This window comes from Miniopterus schreibersii, assembly GCF_964146895.1.
Source record: "Miniopterus schreibersii genome assembly, chromosome: 3".
Classification (NCBI taxonomy): Eukaryota; Metazoa; Chordata; class Mammalia; order Chiroptera; family Miniopteridae; genus Miniopterus; species Miniopterus schreibersii.
Genome location: NC_138103.1, coordinates 31,612,699 through 31,626,024, shown reverse-complemented (window position 1 = coordinate 31,626,024; position 13,326 = coordinate 31,612,699). Strand labels below are relative to the sequence as shown.

Sequence of the window (13,326 nt, the reverse complement as noted above, 5' to 3'; positions counted from 1 at the left end):
CATTGTATTCCAGGGGGATAATATATGGTACAGAATGAACATCTGGAAAATATATCCTCATGGAATTATCGAACATAAATTAAAGAACCATAAGAAAACACAAAGGATGTACACAGTGTAGGGTGAAGATGTACATGTGCATATATATTTAGGAGATAAACTGTGGCACCTGTTATTTTATTTGTGTTATAATAGCCATTTTTTGGTAACCTGTGGGGCCTCTTGAAGGCAGGAAGAAAATATGGAAATCCCTCTGGCTGAGACTTAATGCTTTGATCCTGGTGACTTCTAGAAGATGCTGTGATATATTTAAACTTCATTTGTTTCATGAAATTACCCAATTTCGGACCATCAAGTCCTCTGTACCTGGTAACAGGCAAACAGTGATTTGGTGTGGAGTGAATGTCACCCACACAGGTGGTTGCCAACTTCATTTAAAAGAAATAACACTAAAGCTGATAACACCAGTTGCTGGGCAAAATTTTTGAAATATAAAGCATGTTAAAACAGGGGAGAAAAGATTGCGTGATGAACAGGGCTCTGTTATTGTTTGGCCAAACTGATAAATGCGGTTCCAGAACTCCTGGAATCTTTCTTTTTACCAGTCATTAGGCAAGTGGCCAATATCCTGTTACCCAGTTACAGACAATGACCAACAAGATGCAAGCTTGCATTTTAAAAAAGAATCTTTATGTGTAGAATAACAATATATTTTGCTTTGCAACCTCTCTCACTTAACCTTATCTTAAAATAGGATAACACTAATTTCTACCTCCAAGGGTGTTGTGACGATTAAATTAAACACTGCTCTTTACTAGCACAGTGGCTGGCATACAGTAAGTGCTCAGTCAATATTAGCTGCTCTCATTTATATTTTAATTCAAATAATGAATTGTGATTCTAGTTACATGCTAATTTTACTAAGATTAAAAACCAGAGAGATCTGAGTTTAGTCTTAGATAAAAAATACTAGTATTACATTTATCTCATTAATCTTGCCCATCTTTTCCCACTTATTTGTTCTATATTTGTTCACTTCTCTCCTCTCTTTCTATTGGTCCTTCCTTACTATTTTTCCTCACTTCATTTTATTACCTTCATTTTAATTTACTATGTTCTAGTTCAGCTTAATATGATTGCCTATTTAATTAATCAGGAAAACCTGCATTTTCTTCTCTATAAAATGAGGGGGCTGGGTTGAGCCAATCTGTAGTTCTCTCCCAGGGTCAGATTTCAGTGGATCTATGGATCTCCGTGACATAGTACTAATGGACATTCCAGGAGCGGGACAGCTGGAAATATGTGGGGACAAGGAGAGATGTCCAATAAGCTTGGTGCCCCATGTGATCAGGATGTTCTCAGAGACTGGCCATCTCACACCACAGTGGTGCAGAGAGTTTGATGGGGACGTCAGGGGAAAGGCCTGGGGAAAAGGTCAAGGTGTCAGGTAACAAGTGCTTTTTAGGCACCTGGTCCCTTTTCAAGGGATTGTAAATTAAAAATAGACAATAAATTCCTTACATTCACGTAGTTTACATTTTGGTTCTATTAAAACTTTCCACTTCAAAGGATGCTTTGAATGGCTGCAGAAAGGGGAGGGCAGGGAAGTGGCCCTCCTCCCGGGGCGGCGGAGCAGGGAGCAGCGAGTCGGAGTCGCGGGAGTCCGGAGGCAGCAGCTGAGCGCGCGCATTGTTCGCTTCGCCTCGTTCAGGATTAGAATTAGTAAGGTTTCGCTAAGGTGATGTGCAACAAAAGAGAAGTGAAAGTAAACGCCAGTACACGAGTGTTGTTTAAAAATACCTTCAATTTTGGTGTCCAGGCATTCAATTTTGTATCAGTAAAGGTTCCTTGTTTTAATAAATCCACATTCTTATTCTTTATTTCAGCTGAGTATAAAGCCTACCAGTAGATGTCACTGTGCAAATAACTAAGTCTTGTTTCCGTTCTGTTTTGTTTTTGCAGTTTTTTTTCACTTTTGACTTGATAAAGTACGATTTTCAGAAGGATGAACCCATTAGAAATGAACAGGGCTGGTGTAGCCATGTGCAAAAAGGTAAGATTCTTGTGTTTGAAGATGTTGCCTCAGGCAAGGTTTCCGAATTTCCTTTTAAATTACTACTCAATTTAGAAAAGAAGTAATGGTTATTTCTAATATGCAATGTGACTTACCTGGAATTTCAGTGTAAGTAGAATGGTTTAATTATTAGATGTTAGAGGCCCCAAATGAGTCGCTCAGATTATTGAAATTTAAAAGTGATTACTGTTGGGCTCATATTTTTCTTAATCCACACTTCTGTTTTGTGACAGTGGCATATGTCCAATGTGCTATATCACCAAAATACAACATTAAAATGAATGACTTAATTCAGTGTTCTAGGTGTAATGGAAAGTCAGGCAGACTTGAATTTAAATCTGGGCTTTCACACTTAAAAACTGTACTGCTTTAGGAAGGTTACCCAACCTCTCTGAGTCTCATTTTCTTCATATGTAGAGTAGAGGTGACAATACTTATTTCTTGAGGTTATTGTTGACAATGATTTGAGATGATGTATGCAAAGCCCTGCCGAGGGCCTGGTGTGTGGCTTATCACCCTCCCCTTCTCCCTCTCACTCCTCCTCGACCAAGGTAGACTTTCTTACAATTTTCAGTTAGAAATATTAATGAAAGCAAGTGCCCCAACTAACTTGCCGCTGCATATCATCAATCTAGAAAATTAAACGTAGAAGTGCACACTTAGAATTATTTGGAGGTCCAGTCTGAAGGAGTCAGGCCAAAATTACTTTTTCTGCCTCAAAATATGTTTAAACTACATTTCAAAGATGTTTTTCTTTAAATCTTTACTTCAGATGTGGATATAAAAGTTGCCAACCTGGGTTTGGTTTTTTTGTTTTGTTTTGTTTTTCCTGGCAGCTGAAAGACTAGGGAAAATATAAACCTTACCTATTAAAAAGCAGCTTTCCCAATCCTCTGAATTTCAAGCCTAAGGGCAGTTACCAAATATCTTTCCCTAATTGAACTCTATAGATAGTGTTCAAAAGAAAAGCCGTTTCTAAGGAACTTCATTTAAACACACTTTGCTAGTCGGTGGTTCCTTTTTTTTTTTTTTTTTTTACAATTACAGTAATATCTGATATTGGAACTTGAATCCCAGCACTGCTTATTACTATTTTGCAGTTCTCATTATGGGTCACTAAATATTTTATTTTCCCATTAAAGCATTGTGTCTTGCATAAATTGCCTGTAAATAATGGATAAGAATAAACTCTGACCTTTCAAGCATTTGCAATAATTGATTTCTCAGGGAAGAAATTGTCACTTGTGTCCTGAAAATGAAAAACAACAAAATTTAAGGGAAATCTGAGGCTTGAAAGTTCTGAATGATAGGGAATGTAGATGATGGAATATGCAACGAGGAGAGGCTTTGGAGTCAGGGGGACCTGGTGAAAGAAAAATTGCAACCCCAACAATTGGCTGCTCTGTGACTCTGGGCAAATGACTTCTTTTTCTCCCTCTGTTTTTTAACTGTAAAATGAAGATTGTATGAGGGCCCGTCTTACAGGTTTGTGACAAGGATCAGATGGGATGCATATGTAAAGTGCCCGGAATAGTCACTAGTACCCAGAAAGTGCTCATTAAGTAATAATGAAGATGATGATGATGGTAACGATGATGATGATGATGGTGGTGGTGTTAGTAAGACAATGACCATGAGGGGCCTCTGCTGCAGCAAAGCAGGCTTGTTTTGGCCACTGGTTTGTGTGCCCTTGGAAGCCAGAATGTCCAGAAGGAGTGGGAGTAATTGGCAGTTGAATAGAAAGTGTGGTTGTTGTTTTAAAAAAATTAAAAGCTGGAATTAAACCCATTTAACTTATCACAAGGATGTCGACTCTCTTCACAAGGGACAAAGCAAGTCAACAACAGCCTTGAAATCTTCTGGGTTAGTGATTGCTGCTGTCCTTTGTCTTCCACCCTTCTCTTAGTAGTGTTTCACCTTGCAGATTGCCAGACAAAATCTTGACTCGTTTGAATAAATGTGATTGAAAAATTATTTTCAATAATGTGTCTGTAAGTAAAACTAATAAATTTCATGTTTCATCTCTTGCCCATCGAGGATTTCCAGGCTAACATCCCAGAGGAATAAAATGTTTTCCTAGACTTCTGGTAACCTATTACTTAGCTCAGAGATAGTGTAGTGCAAAATCATCTCGACTTGAATTTGAGTATTAGGTTCATTCCTTTCTGTCTGTTGGACTTTGGTAAATGACGTTACCCTTTTGGGCCTAGTTTCCTCACTGTGAAATAGGGGCTATAATGATCAATTTCAGAGCATTACCATGAAGAATAAACAAGATGGTGTCGCAAAGGGCTACGGGGCTTGTAGTGCAGCTGGCATAACCTTATTAAAATCCTCATTATGGTTGTTATTTATATAACTGCCATTATCAGTGGTAAAATCTACATAATCCAAAAGAAAAGCAGCCACTGCTCTATCCGCCCAGGCTGTAAAATTAGTTTAATAGACCTTTCTTCACATTCAGTTTCCTTCTTGTTCGTTTTTCCAAAGTGATGCGCGTTCGTGGCAGCCTGTGAAAGGCTGTGCTGGCTGTGCCCTGAGCACGCAGAGCGACCGTGGCCGGTGTGGTAACGGTCAGTCGAGAGGAAAGGAAGACGGGCCGCGCCGCTGTGCTGCTCGCCCGGAGACTGGGTGCGTGCGTGGCGTGCGCGGTGACCGCCTTGATCAGCCCGCTGAAGGATGCCTTTCTCTCCCAGGGGAACCTGGACTTCTCATTTCTCGAGTGAACGAGAAGAATCCCTTCTTTGGTTACGCTGGGCATAAGAAGCACACCGAAAAGAAACTGCTGCGTGACGTTTTCAGGAGGGGAGATGTCTACTTTAACACAGGCGACCTGATGGTCCAAGATCGTGAGAATTTCCTTTATTTTTGGGACCGTATTGGAGACACTTTCAGGTATGAGGCATCACCGGTCATGCCGCCTGTTCTGTGACAGGGAACCGTGCTCCGAGCAGGGCTCCATGGAAACCTTATAGACCACGTGCTCTTTACCTTGAGGGCAGACACCACCTTTTTATTTCAATTATGCCTCCCCATTTAAAAACCTGCCGGCCATCTGTTTCTGGATTGAAACATAAGTCAAATTTTGATGTCAAGTTTTATGATCATTTTAATGAATCCATTTGGTCCAAATTAGTAGGCTCCTTTTATTTTTAGAATATCAAACAGGTAGAGAGACATGCAATCTAAATGATAGGTTTAAGACAGAAAACCAGTTTGGTCAAATATGGTCTAATTCTTGACCTAGTGATAAAAATAATGAAACAGCAAAAGTTCCCTTTTTGTGATTTTCTTTTATAATTACTTAAGGTTATTTTAGGCTTGTGAAGTTATTTTACTTTACTAATCAATGACTATAGAACAGTGAAGGACAGACAATAGACATTCAAAAAATGCTTGCTTGAATGAATAAATGAATTCTACGTACTTCCTCGCCTTCTTATACCATGTTAGGAGCTCACATTATGTAAAACCATTTTAATTAAAATAAAATATCCATTCCTATGCACTAAAAGAGCCAAAGGAATTAATTCCTAAAAATACAGAGGATTATCATTGTTTTATTTTTATGACATATTATAAAAAACCATTTTGCAGTAAGCAATTTATACCAATGAGACATAGATAAAGTGATTTTAACTAAAAAACAGATACTGATTTTGTTGAGCTATCAACAAAGTGCTTCCTTAGAAAATGCTTCTTGTTTTGAAAACTGCCATTATTTTCGGTTACTAGGTGTTTGCACAGAGCCAACCAAGTGTAAGGCACTGAAACTAAACCTGGGAATCTAATTCTTCAACTGTAGGTGTGCTAACTGGAATTTGTTTTTTATTTAGATGGAAAGGGGAAAACATTGCAACCACAGAGGTTGCTGATGTTATTGGAATGTTGGATTTCATACAAGAATCAAACGTCTATGGTGTGGCTGTGCCAGGTATGAATATATTTTGGGTTTTGGAAGGATTCTCAAAGAGAATGTGCCAACTTTCTTAAGTTTTGCGATGATCTAATTCAACATTTTGCTTTTTATATATTTGATAGTTATCTCAGTCTTGTCATGGCAAATAAACCAACTTCAGGGTCACATCAGGGGAAAGTTACCCATTGAATTTTTTTTGATGATGTTTGCTTTTTATTTTAGTATGGGTTGTTTTTTCCCCCCATTGAATTTTAATATATGTGTTTATTTTTAAGCCAAGCTTAAATACTCTGGTCAGTGACGCACTGTTTGACAGTAGTTACAGCTTTTCAGTGGTCTATTATTTTTCCCTTTGCGACTGGAGTTTATACATGCCACTAAACAGAAACACGATCTAGTTTAAATGTTTAATAACAATGACTTGTAGTTAAGTTGAACCTTTTAAAAATTATTTTTAAATTTTTTACTTCATTTATCTTTATAAATATGCATGTGAGGATTGTATCATGATGGTGGAAATGGCGAATAAAAGTGACCAACTTGAAATCACAGGACAATTAGTAAAAAAATGTTTGTCAGTGCATGGGGACATGGGAGTGGGGTGAGAATGTGGATAGGGGAGCAGAGGAGGGGGGTGTTTAATAGCCAGCCACTGGGTGCTGGAGAAATGCTGCAGGAGACTCCAGTCCCCTGGAGAGACCCATAGGTGTCATGATAAGCAGTAAGCGATTTGTGGAATTAGTTAGGACAAAACCAGCCTTGAGTTTCTTACCTTAAAAATATGCCCTTTATTTCTTACATTGATGCTTATTATGGACATTTCTCTGGAATATATTTGTCTTTAAATAAATATTTCCTCTTAATATTTTATATTAATGGTGATAAGATGCAAATTATGGGTCACTTATGGTGTTTTCTATCCCATGTATTTCATTTTTGTAGTGTAGACAGTTAGGGATAGACTCTACCCTTCCCTGTTCCTAAATTATTTCTAGGGAGTAAATCATATCCTCAGGGAAGGACCCACTCATTTATGCTGCTGTTGCATTGTCACTGCCACAAGTGATTTACTGTCTCCCTTTACAACAGTTAGTATGCAATAGATAGGACTATTTTAAAAATTCCCCTACTTCTTGTAAATGGACTCTATTTCAAACTTCTTTTTCAGATTGTGAAGGAAAAACAGGAATGGCCTCTATTATTTTAAAGCCAAATAAGTCTTTAGACTTGGAAAAAGTTTATGAACAAGTTGTAACATTTCTACCAGCTTATGCCTGCCCACGATTTTTAAGAATTCAGGTAATATTGCTGTCTGAATTTTAAGAATTAAGGTGATTTCACTTACCCATCAAATTTAAACCAGGAATCCAGGAGATGGTTTAACTACAAAATAAGATTTTTATCCTTTAGCTAACATGTGCATTTTATCTATATTAGAGAATTTCAAGACCAGTGAAAAGCGTTGGGATGCTAATTTATGCCATGATGAAATGCTAGGATGTCTTTGTCTTTGTCCTGATTATAGAATTGCTCTCTTCCTGATCAATCAAGACCTCAGCAAAAGTGATGGTCCCAGAGACAGTGGCAAGCCAACAACCATATCTCACACATGCCTGGTGAAGACATTTAGTGCTATGTGCCTAAAACTGGGTTCCACCAAGCTGACATCAAGGTGTCTGAAGAATGTGTACAGAACCCAAAGGCATTTGGCTTTAAGCACCTTTACTTTTTATTTTTGTCTTCTTTCTGTTCAACCACCCCCTCTGGGATTTTATATTTTGGAGAAATTGTGAATTTATTTGTTTTGAGAGGTGAACTCGCTCTCTCGTTAGATTACTAGACTAAAACACAGTAAAAATAAAAACAAATTTAGTCAGCTACTGAGTAACTTTGCTTGCTCATTTCTTCAGCCATTCATTTATTTAATATTGTACTTCAAATGTAATTTCCCAGAGCTAGCACTAGTCATCTCTTAACACCCAATCACATAGAATTTTTCAGATACATTTGTCACATTGCTATTAGATCTCTAGTAGAGCAATAGATGGTTTCATATTTATTTTTAAAGCATTTGCTGAGCAATACTCTCGGCCAACTCATTGCTTGGCCAGTGGGACAGATCATCTGAACGGTCATAAATATTTCATTTACATAATATTTTTTATTTTAAGAGCTTTTACACACATCGTCTCAGATTATTTTCATAACAATCATCTGAAATACTAAAGGTAAGTAAATATGAAGCAGAAATAACACATTTTTAATTGAAAAAAATTTTTAGATAATTGTAGATTCACATGCAATTGTAAGAAATAATACAAAGAGATCCTGTGTGCCCTTTATGTGGTTTCCTCCAATGGTAACATTTTTCAAAACTGGTATTGACATTGATACAATTTGCCCATCTTTTTAAACTTTTCTGTTTTACTTTTACTGGAGTGCATGTGTGTGTGTGTGTCTCTGTGTGTGTATATTGTAGGGGGAGGAAGAAATTTTCCTCTATCCTAAATTCTTCCAGCTGGTCTAATAGTGAAATTGACATGAGACAGATTACCAAGAAAAAAAAATTTAATTACATACATACATACAGGAACCCCACATACCTGAGCGAGTCGGAGACCCCTTGTACATGAGAGCTTTAGAGAGAGAAAGTTACAATGAGGTATGTATGGTGTTTGAGCTCCAGATGCGGTAAGGCACGTTGGGGCTTCACAGAGGAGGAAGGTTGTTTCAGGACAATAAGAAGAGCAGATGTTCAGTAATTATACGTTTGCCTTGCCATACGGATAACTCATAAAATGGCACTTCTGATGATAACTTATTATGGGCAAGGCCCCTTATTTAAATTCTTTAAGGGAAAAGTAAAAGTTTCTCATGAGGCCTCAGGGACTCACTTGCCTTCAGAATAATTCACATGCCAAAGTGGCATATCTTGGGGAGGCCTGTTCTTAACCCCTTCAGTCTTAAGTTCTGTGTATTTTTATTAGCTGTGTAGCTTTATGCATCAGTGACCACAGTCAGGATATGAACAATTTGAACACCACAAGGATCCTTCACAGTGTCCTTTCTAACCACACCCAGCTCTCTCTTGCCCCCTCCCTGCCCCACCTTAGAAACAATGTATTTTAATGGAGTAGGAAGTTGAGGAATCAAATAATATTTTAAACATTTTCCCTTAGGACTACTTAAAATTTACTGCTATTAAGTAGAAGCATTTTGGCATTGGACAACTCTAGAAGACTCAATCAGTCTTATACAAATTTAGAAAATATTTTAGCATCATTAAACCTAAAAGCACTTGGGCCATAACTGTTATGTTACAGTATTTGCTATAGTTAGAATAATGCATGATACTTAGTTGGCAGTCATAATATTTATCTAATAAATGAGTTATTATCTGATATAAGCAAAAGAATAAATTATTCTGACACAATGAATAAAACAATTATCTTATTAAAAATCTGTTTAGCACAAATTTTAAAAGGATTCTCTTGCCAATAAATTTACCAAAAAATTTTTTTAATGTTTATTACTCAGTATGGCTGGGAAGAAATTAAATTGGTCCTTTCGTTCTAAAACACAAACTGTTATAACCTCTCTAGGAAACAGTTTGGTAAATATGTGATCAGACACTTAGCATTTGCACATATTTTGACTTAGTAATTTTATTCCCAGAAATTTATCCTTAGGAAGTAAGGAAGTAATCAAAGATGTGCAAATGTTATATAGAAAGATGTTCTTCAAGGTATTATTTATAGTAGTAATTTTTTATGTTTTCTCTAAGTTCAAGAATAAGAGCGCGGTTAATTAAAATATTATAATTAGGTGAGATGTATGACACCATTAAAAAGTGATGTTCTGATGAAAATGACCTAACTTGGGGAAATATACCTGGCATAGTATTTTTTTAAAGGCAGAACATCAAATTGTATAAGCAAAGTGAGCTTCTAATTTACTAAAAGAGAGAAAAAAGAATGTGTTTCACTTAGCATAATACCCTCTAGGTCCAGCCATGCTGTCGCAAATGGTAAGGTTTCATTTTTTTATGGCTGAGTTATATTTCATTGTATGTATGTACCACAGCTTTTTTGTTGTTGATCCTTACCGAGGGTATTTTTTCCATTGATTTTTAGAGAGCGTGGAAGGGAGGGAGGGAGTGGGAGAGAGAAAAAGAAAGACAGAGAGAGAGAGAGAGACAGAGAGAGAGAGACATTGATATGAGACACGTTGATTGGCTGCCTCCCTCACACACCCCAACCAGGGCGGGGATCAAACCCGCAACCCAGGTGCATGCCCTTGACCGGGCATCAAATCTGAGACACCCCACCGCCCGGCCCCAGTGCGTAGACCAACACTCTCTCCTCTGTGCCGCGCCAGCCAGGGCGTACCACGGCTTTTTTCGCCATTCATCTATTGATGGGTACTTGGGTTCCATTTCTTGGCTGTTGTAAATAGCGCAGCAGTGAACACAGGGGAAATAAGTCAGACCGAGAAAGGCAAACACCCTATGATTTCACTTACATGTGGAATTTAAAGAGCAAAATCAGCAAGCAGACAAAATAGAAACAGACCCATAGATACAGAGATCAGACTGATGGTTGCCAGAGGGGAGAGGGTGATAGGGGGCTGGGTGGAATGGTGAAGGGATTAAGAAGTACAAGTTGGTAATTATAGAATAGTCATGGGGATGTAAAGTGCAGCATAGGGAATATAGACAATGATATTGTAATAACTATGTATGGTGCCAGGTGGGTACTGGAAATATCAGAGGCCACTTTGTAAAATATATGATTGTCTAACCACTATGCTATACACCTGAAACTAATACAAAATAATATTGATTGTAAACTAATTGAAAAATAAAAATAAAGATTATGTGTTTCTACACAGTCACATATAATTCTGTGATGACAGAGTTGGTTAAGAGAGAGGAGAGAAGGGATGAGATCAGGGAAGGAGGTTCAAAGGGAAATTGACTCTAGAATTAATCTAGAAAGATAAATCAAAATGACCAAGTTACAGAGAACTTTATATGGACATCTACATGCCATCTGATTTAAAACAAGGTTGCTTCTCCATGCTTAACACTGCCACAAAGAGATCTATTCTTACCTCCTTTAAATCCCTAGATTCACGGCATCACTAGTGTGTCAGTAATTATTTTAAGACACTCTTGGGCCAAAACAAATACCTAAATATTTGTTTATTCAGTGGTTAGGCCAAAACAATAAATATTTAGGTCTAACAAGTTAGTTGCCATTTGAAAAAATAATGCATATAAATTGAAAGAAATAATTTTATTTCATTTTCAAATAACCACAGAAATAAGTTGGATATTACACAACTCTTCAAACTTTGAAATTAGGTTAGACTGAACCGGGCCAGCCTAATTTCATGTCACATTGATTTGGATTTGCTTTTATCACAGCTCCACTGAAAACTCTGTTTCGCAAAGATATGACATCACTGAAAAGAATTTAACACAAACTAATATTGAGCTAGTAGTTTGCAAGTGGTGACTGACAGATGTCACTGGGTTTATTTTGAAAATTTTATATGTTTCATGGGGACCCTGGAAATTCTCTGAGGTACCACAATGGACCTCAGTGTATAGCTCAGAAACTCAAGTTTTAGACCACTTTACTCCCTCTGGTTCTTGCAGTGTTCTGCCTTATGGAATAGATCGCTCTCTTTTACATCTTTTATCTTCTTGATGTCTAATAGCATTCTCTGTACATAATATTGTGTTGACATTGAATTGAAGAGATAAACCTATGTGTTTTAGACATTTATAATCGGTTGTAATCAGTTATTGATGATGTTCATAATTTTTATATGTTGAATAAAGTTCACAGGTAAATCAGGCTAAATATTTAAATGTTCTAGAGGACAACTTTTTTTTTATTTCTAAGGTTAAATTATTAGTAGTATATAGAGATGGCCATTGGATATGAAAATGTTGTAACTCAATATTACAGTCTGCATTGTTAAATATGTTACCTATGTATTATATATAATATTAAGTGATTCCACTAACCCTGGTAATTGCTTTACAGGAAAAGATGGAAATGACAGGGACATTCAAACCAAAGAAGTTTCAGTTGGTGCAAGAAGGATTTAGTCCATTGAAAATTTCTGATCCACTGTACTTCATGGATAACTTGAAAAAAGCTTATGTTCCATTGACGAAAGAACTTTATGATCAAATAATGTTAGGTGAGATCAAACTTTAAGATTTTTTTTTATAAATGGCATTTTCAAACGCTTTAATAAAGGTAAGAGGAGAGTGTGTGGTTCTTCATAAACAGTGGAGGCAAGGAGCTAACATTAAGCGTGTGTTGTATTTTCTTATTATGCAACAGCTTTTTTTTTAATCAAGAACTTTAAGACAAACTTTAGTTTATCTTTTTTACCTATATGGGGATTCAGTGCATAACTAAATATTTGCCTTAATCCCAACATTTTGAAATAATAAATAAGTGGGTAATGTCTAGATACTTACTAAAAATGTACTTTTTAACATTTAAAGTTTCTAGTTTTGAATAGATGGTTAAATTTTACTCAAACATTTAATTTTTATGCGCCCTGTCCTGTAACTCAATAAAATCATCTTCATTAATATGATTTGAGTTTCTGTTCTGATGTTTTTTATTGTAAACTTCCAGTCAAAGGAACTTGACTGACTCCATGCATGCACTCCTACCTCCCTCATCTTAAACTCACATTGAAATGTTAGAAGACGTATAAAAATATGGAATTGATAAAGCCCGAAGGATTTAGGAATTTTTGGAGATATATAAATGGATCAAGTTTACAACAGCACTGTAGAAACCACTAATAATAATGGAAATAATAGACTAGAATAACAGGTATTAACACCCGGTCAGAGGCAGAAAGGGCTTTGAGTATGACAGGCTTGAGGGTCGTTAACCGGCAGATGTGTTACAGGGATAGTGTGGTGAGCACGGTTGTACTTACCTGAATCTGGAAGCACCAGGCTCCAGTGTTTGCTTCAAGCCGGAACCATGTGAGTGACTCTTAATAAAGTGAGCTATCTTCCATAGGAGGGGGTTATTTATTATTTATTCATTAACAAATACATATCACACATCTGAGAAGAATATGTAGAGGCCCTAGCATGGGAAAGAATTTGGCATGTTGGATGAACAGAAAGGAGGCCATTACTCCAAGTGGCTGGAGCACAGTAAATGCAGAGGAGAAAACGACTGGAAGATGAACCTGTAGGCAAAGTGTTTGGATTTTATTCCAAGTGCAGTGAGAAGCAGTAGAAAAAGCTTAATCATGGAAGAGATACTATTAGAAAGATTACGTC

At 36.9% G+C, this 13,326-nt stretch overlaps 1 protein-coding gene across 3 annotated transcripts in view; it reads left to right on the top strand.

Moving 5' to 3' along the window:
- The window catches only part of SLC27A6 (solute carrier family 27 member 6), a 51,898-nt gene extending 39,281 nt beyond the window's left edge, over window positions 1-12,617 (top strand). For all 3 annotated transcript variants that reach the window (XM_081132849.1, XM_081132850.1, XM_081132851.1), the window contains 5 exons: window positions 1,963-2,053; window positions 4,771-4,969; window positions 5,911-6,008; window positions 7,162-7,292; window positions 12,050-12,617. In XM_081132849.1, the coding sequence (XP_080988975.1) occupies window positions 1,963-2,053; window positions 4,771-4,969; window positions 5,911-6,008; window positions 7,162-7,292; window positions 12,050-12,226 (696 nt within the window). In that variant the 3' untranslated portion in view covers window positions 12,227-12,617. The remainder of the gene's footprint in view (window positions 1-1,962; window positions 2,054-4,770; window positions 4,970-5,910; window positions 6,009-7,161; window positions 7,293-12,049) is intronic.
- The last annotated feature ends 709 nt before the right edge of the window (window positions 12,618-13,326 follow it).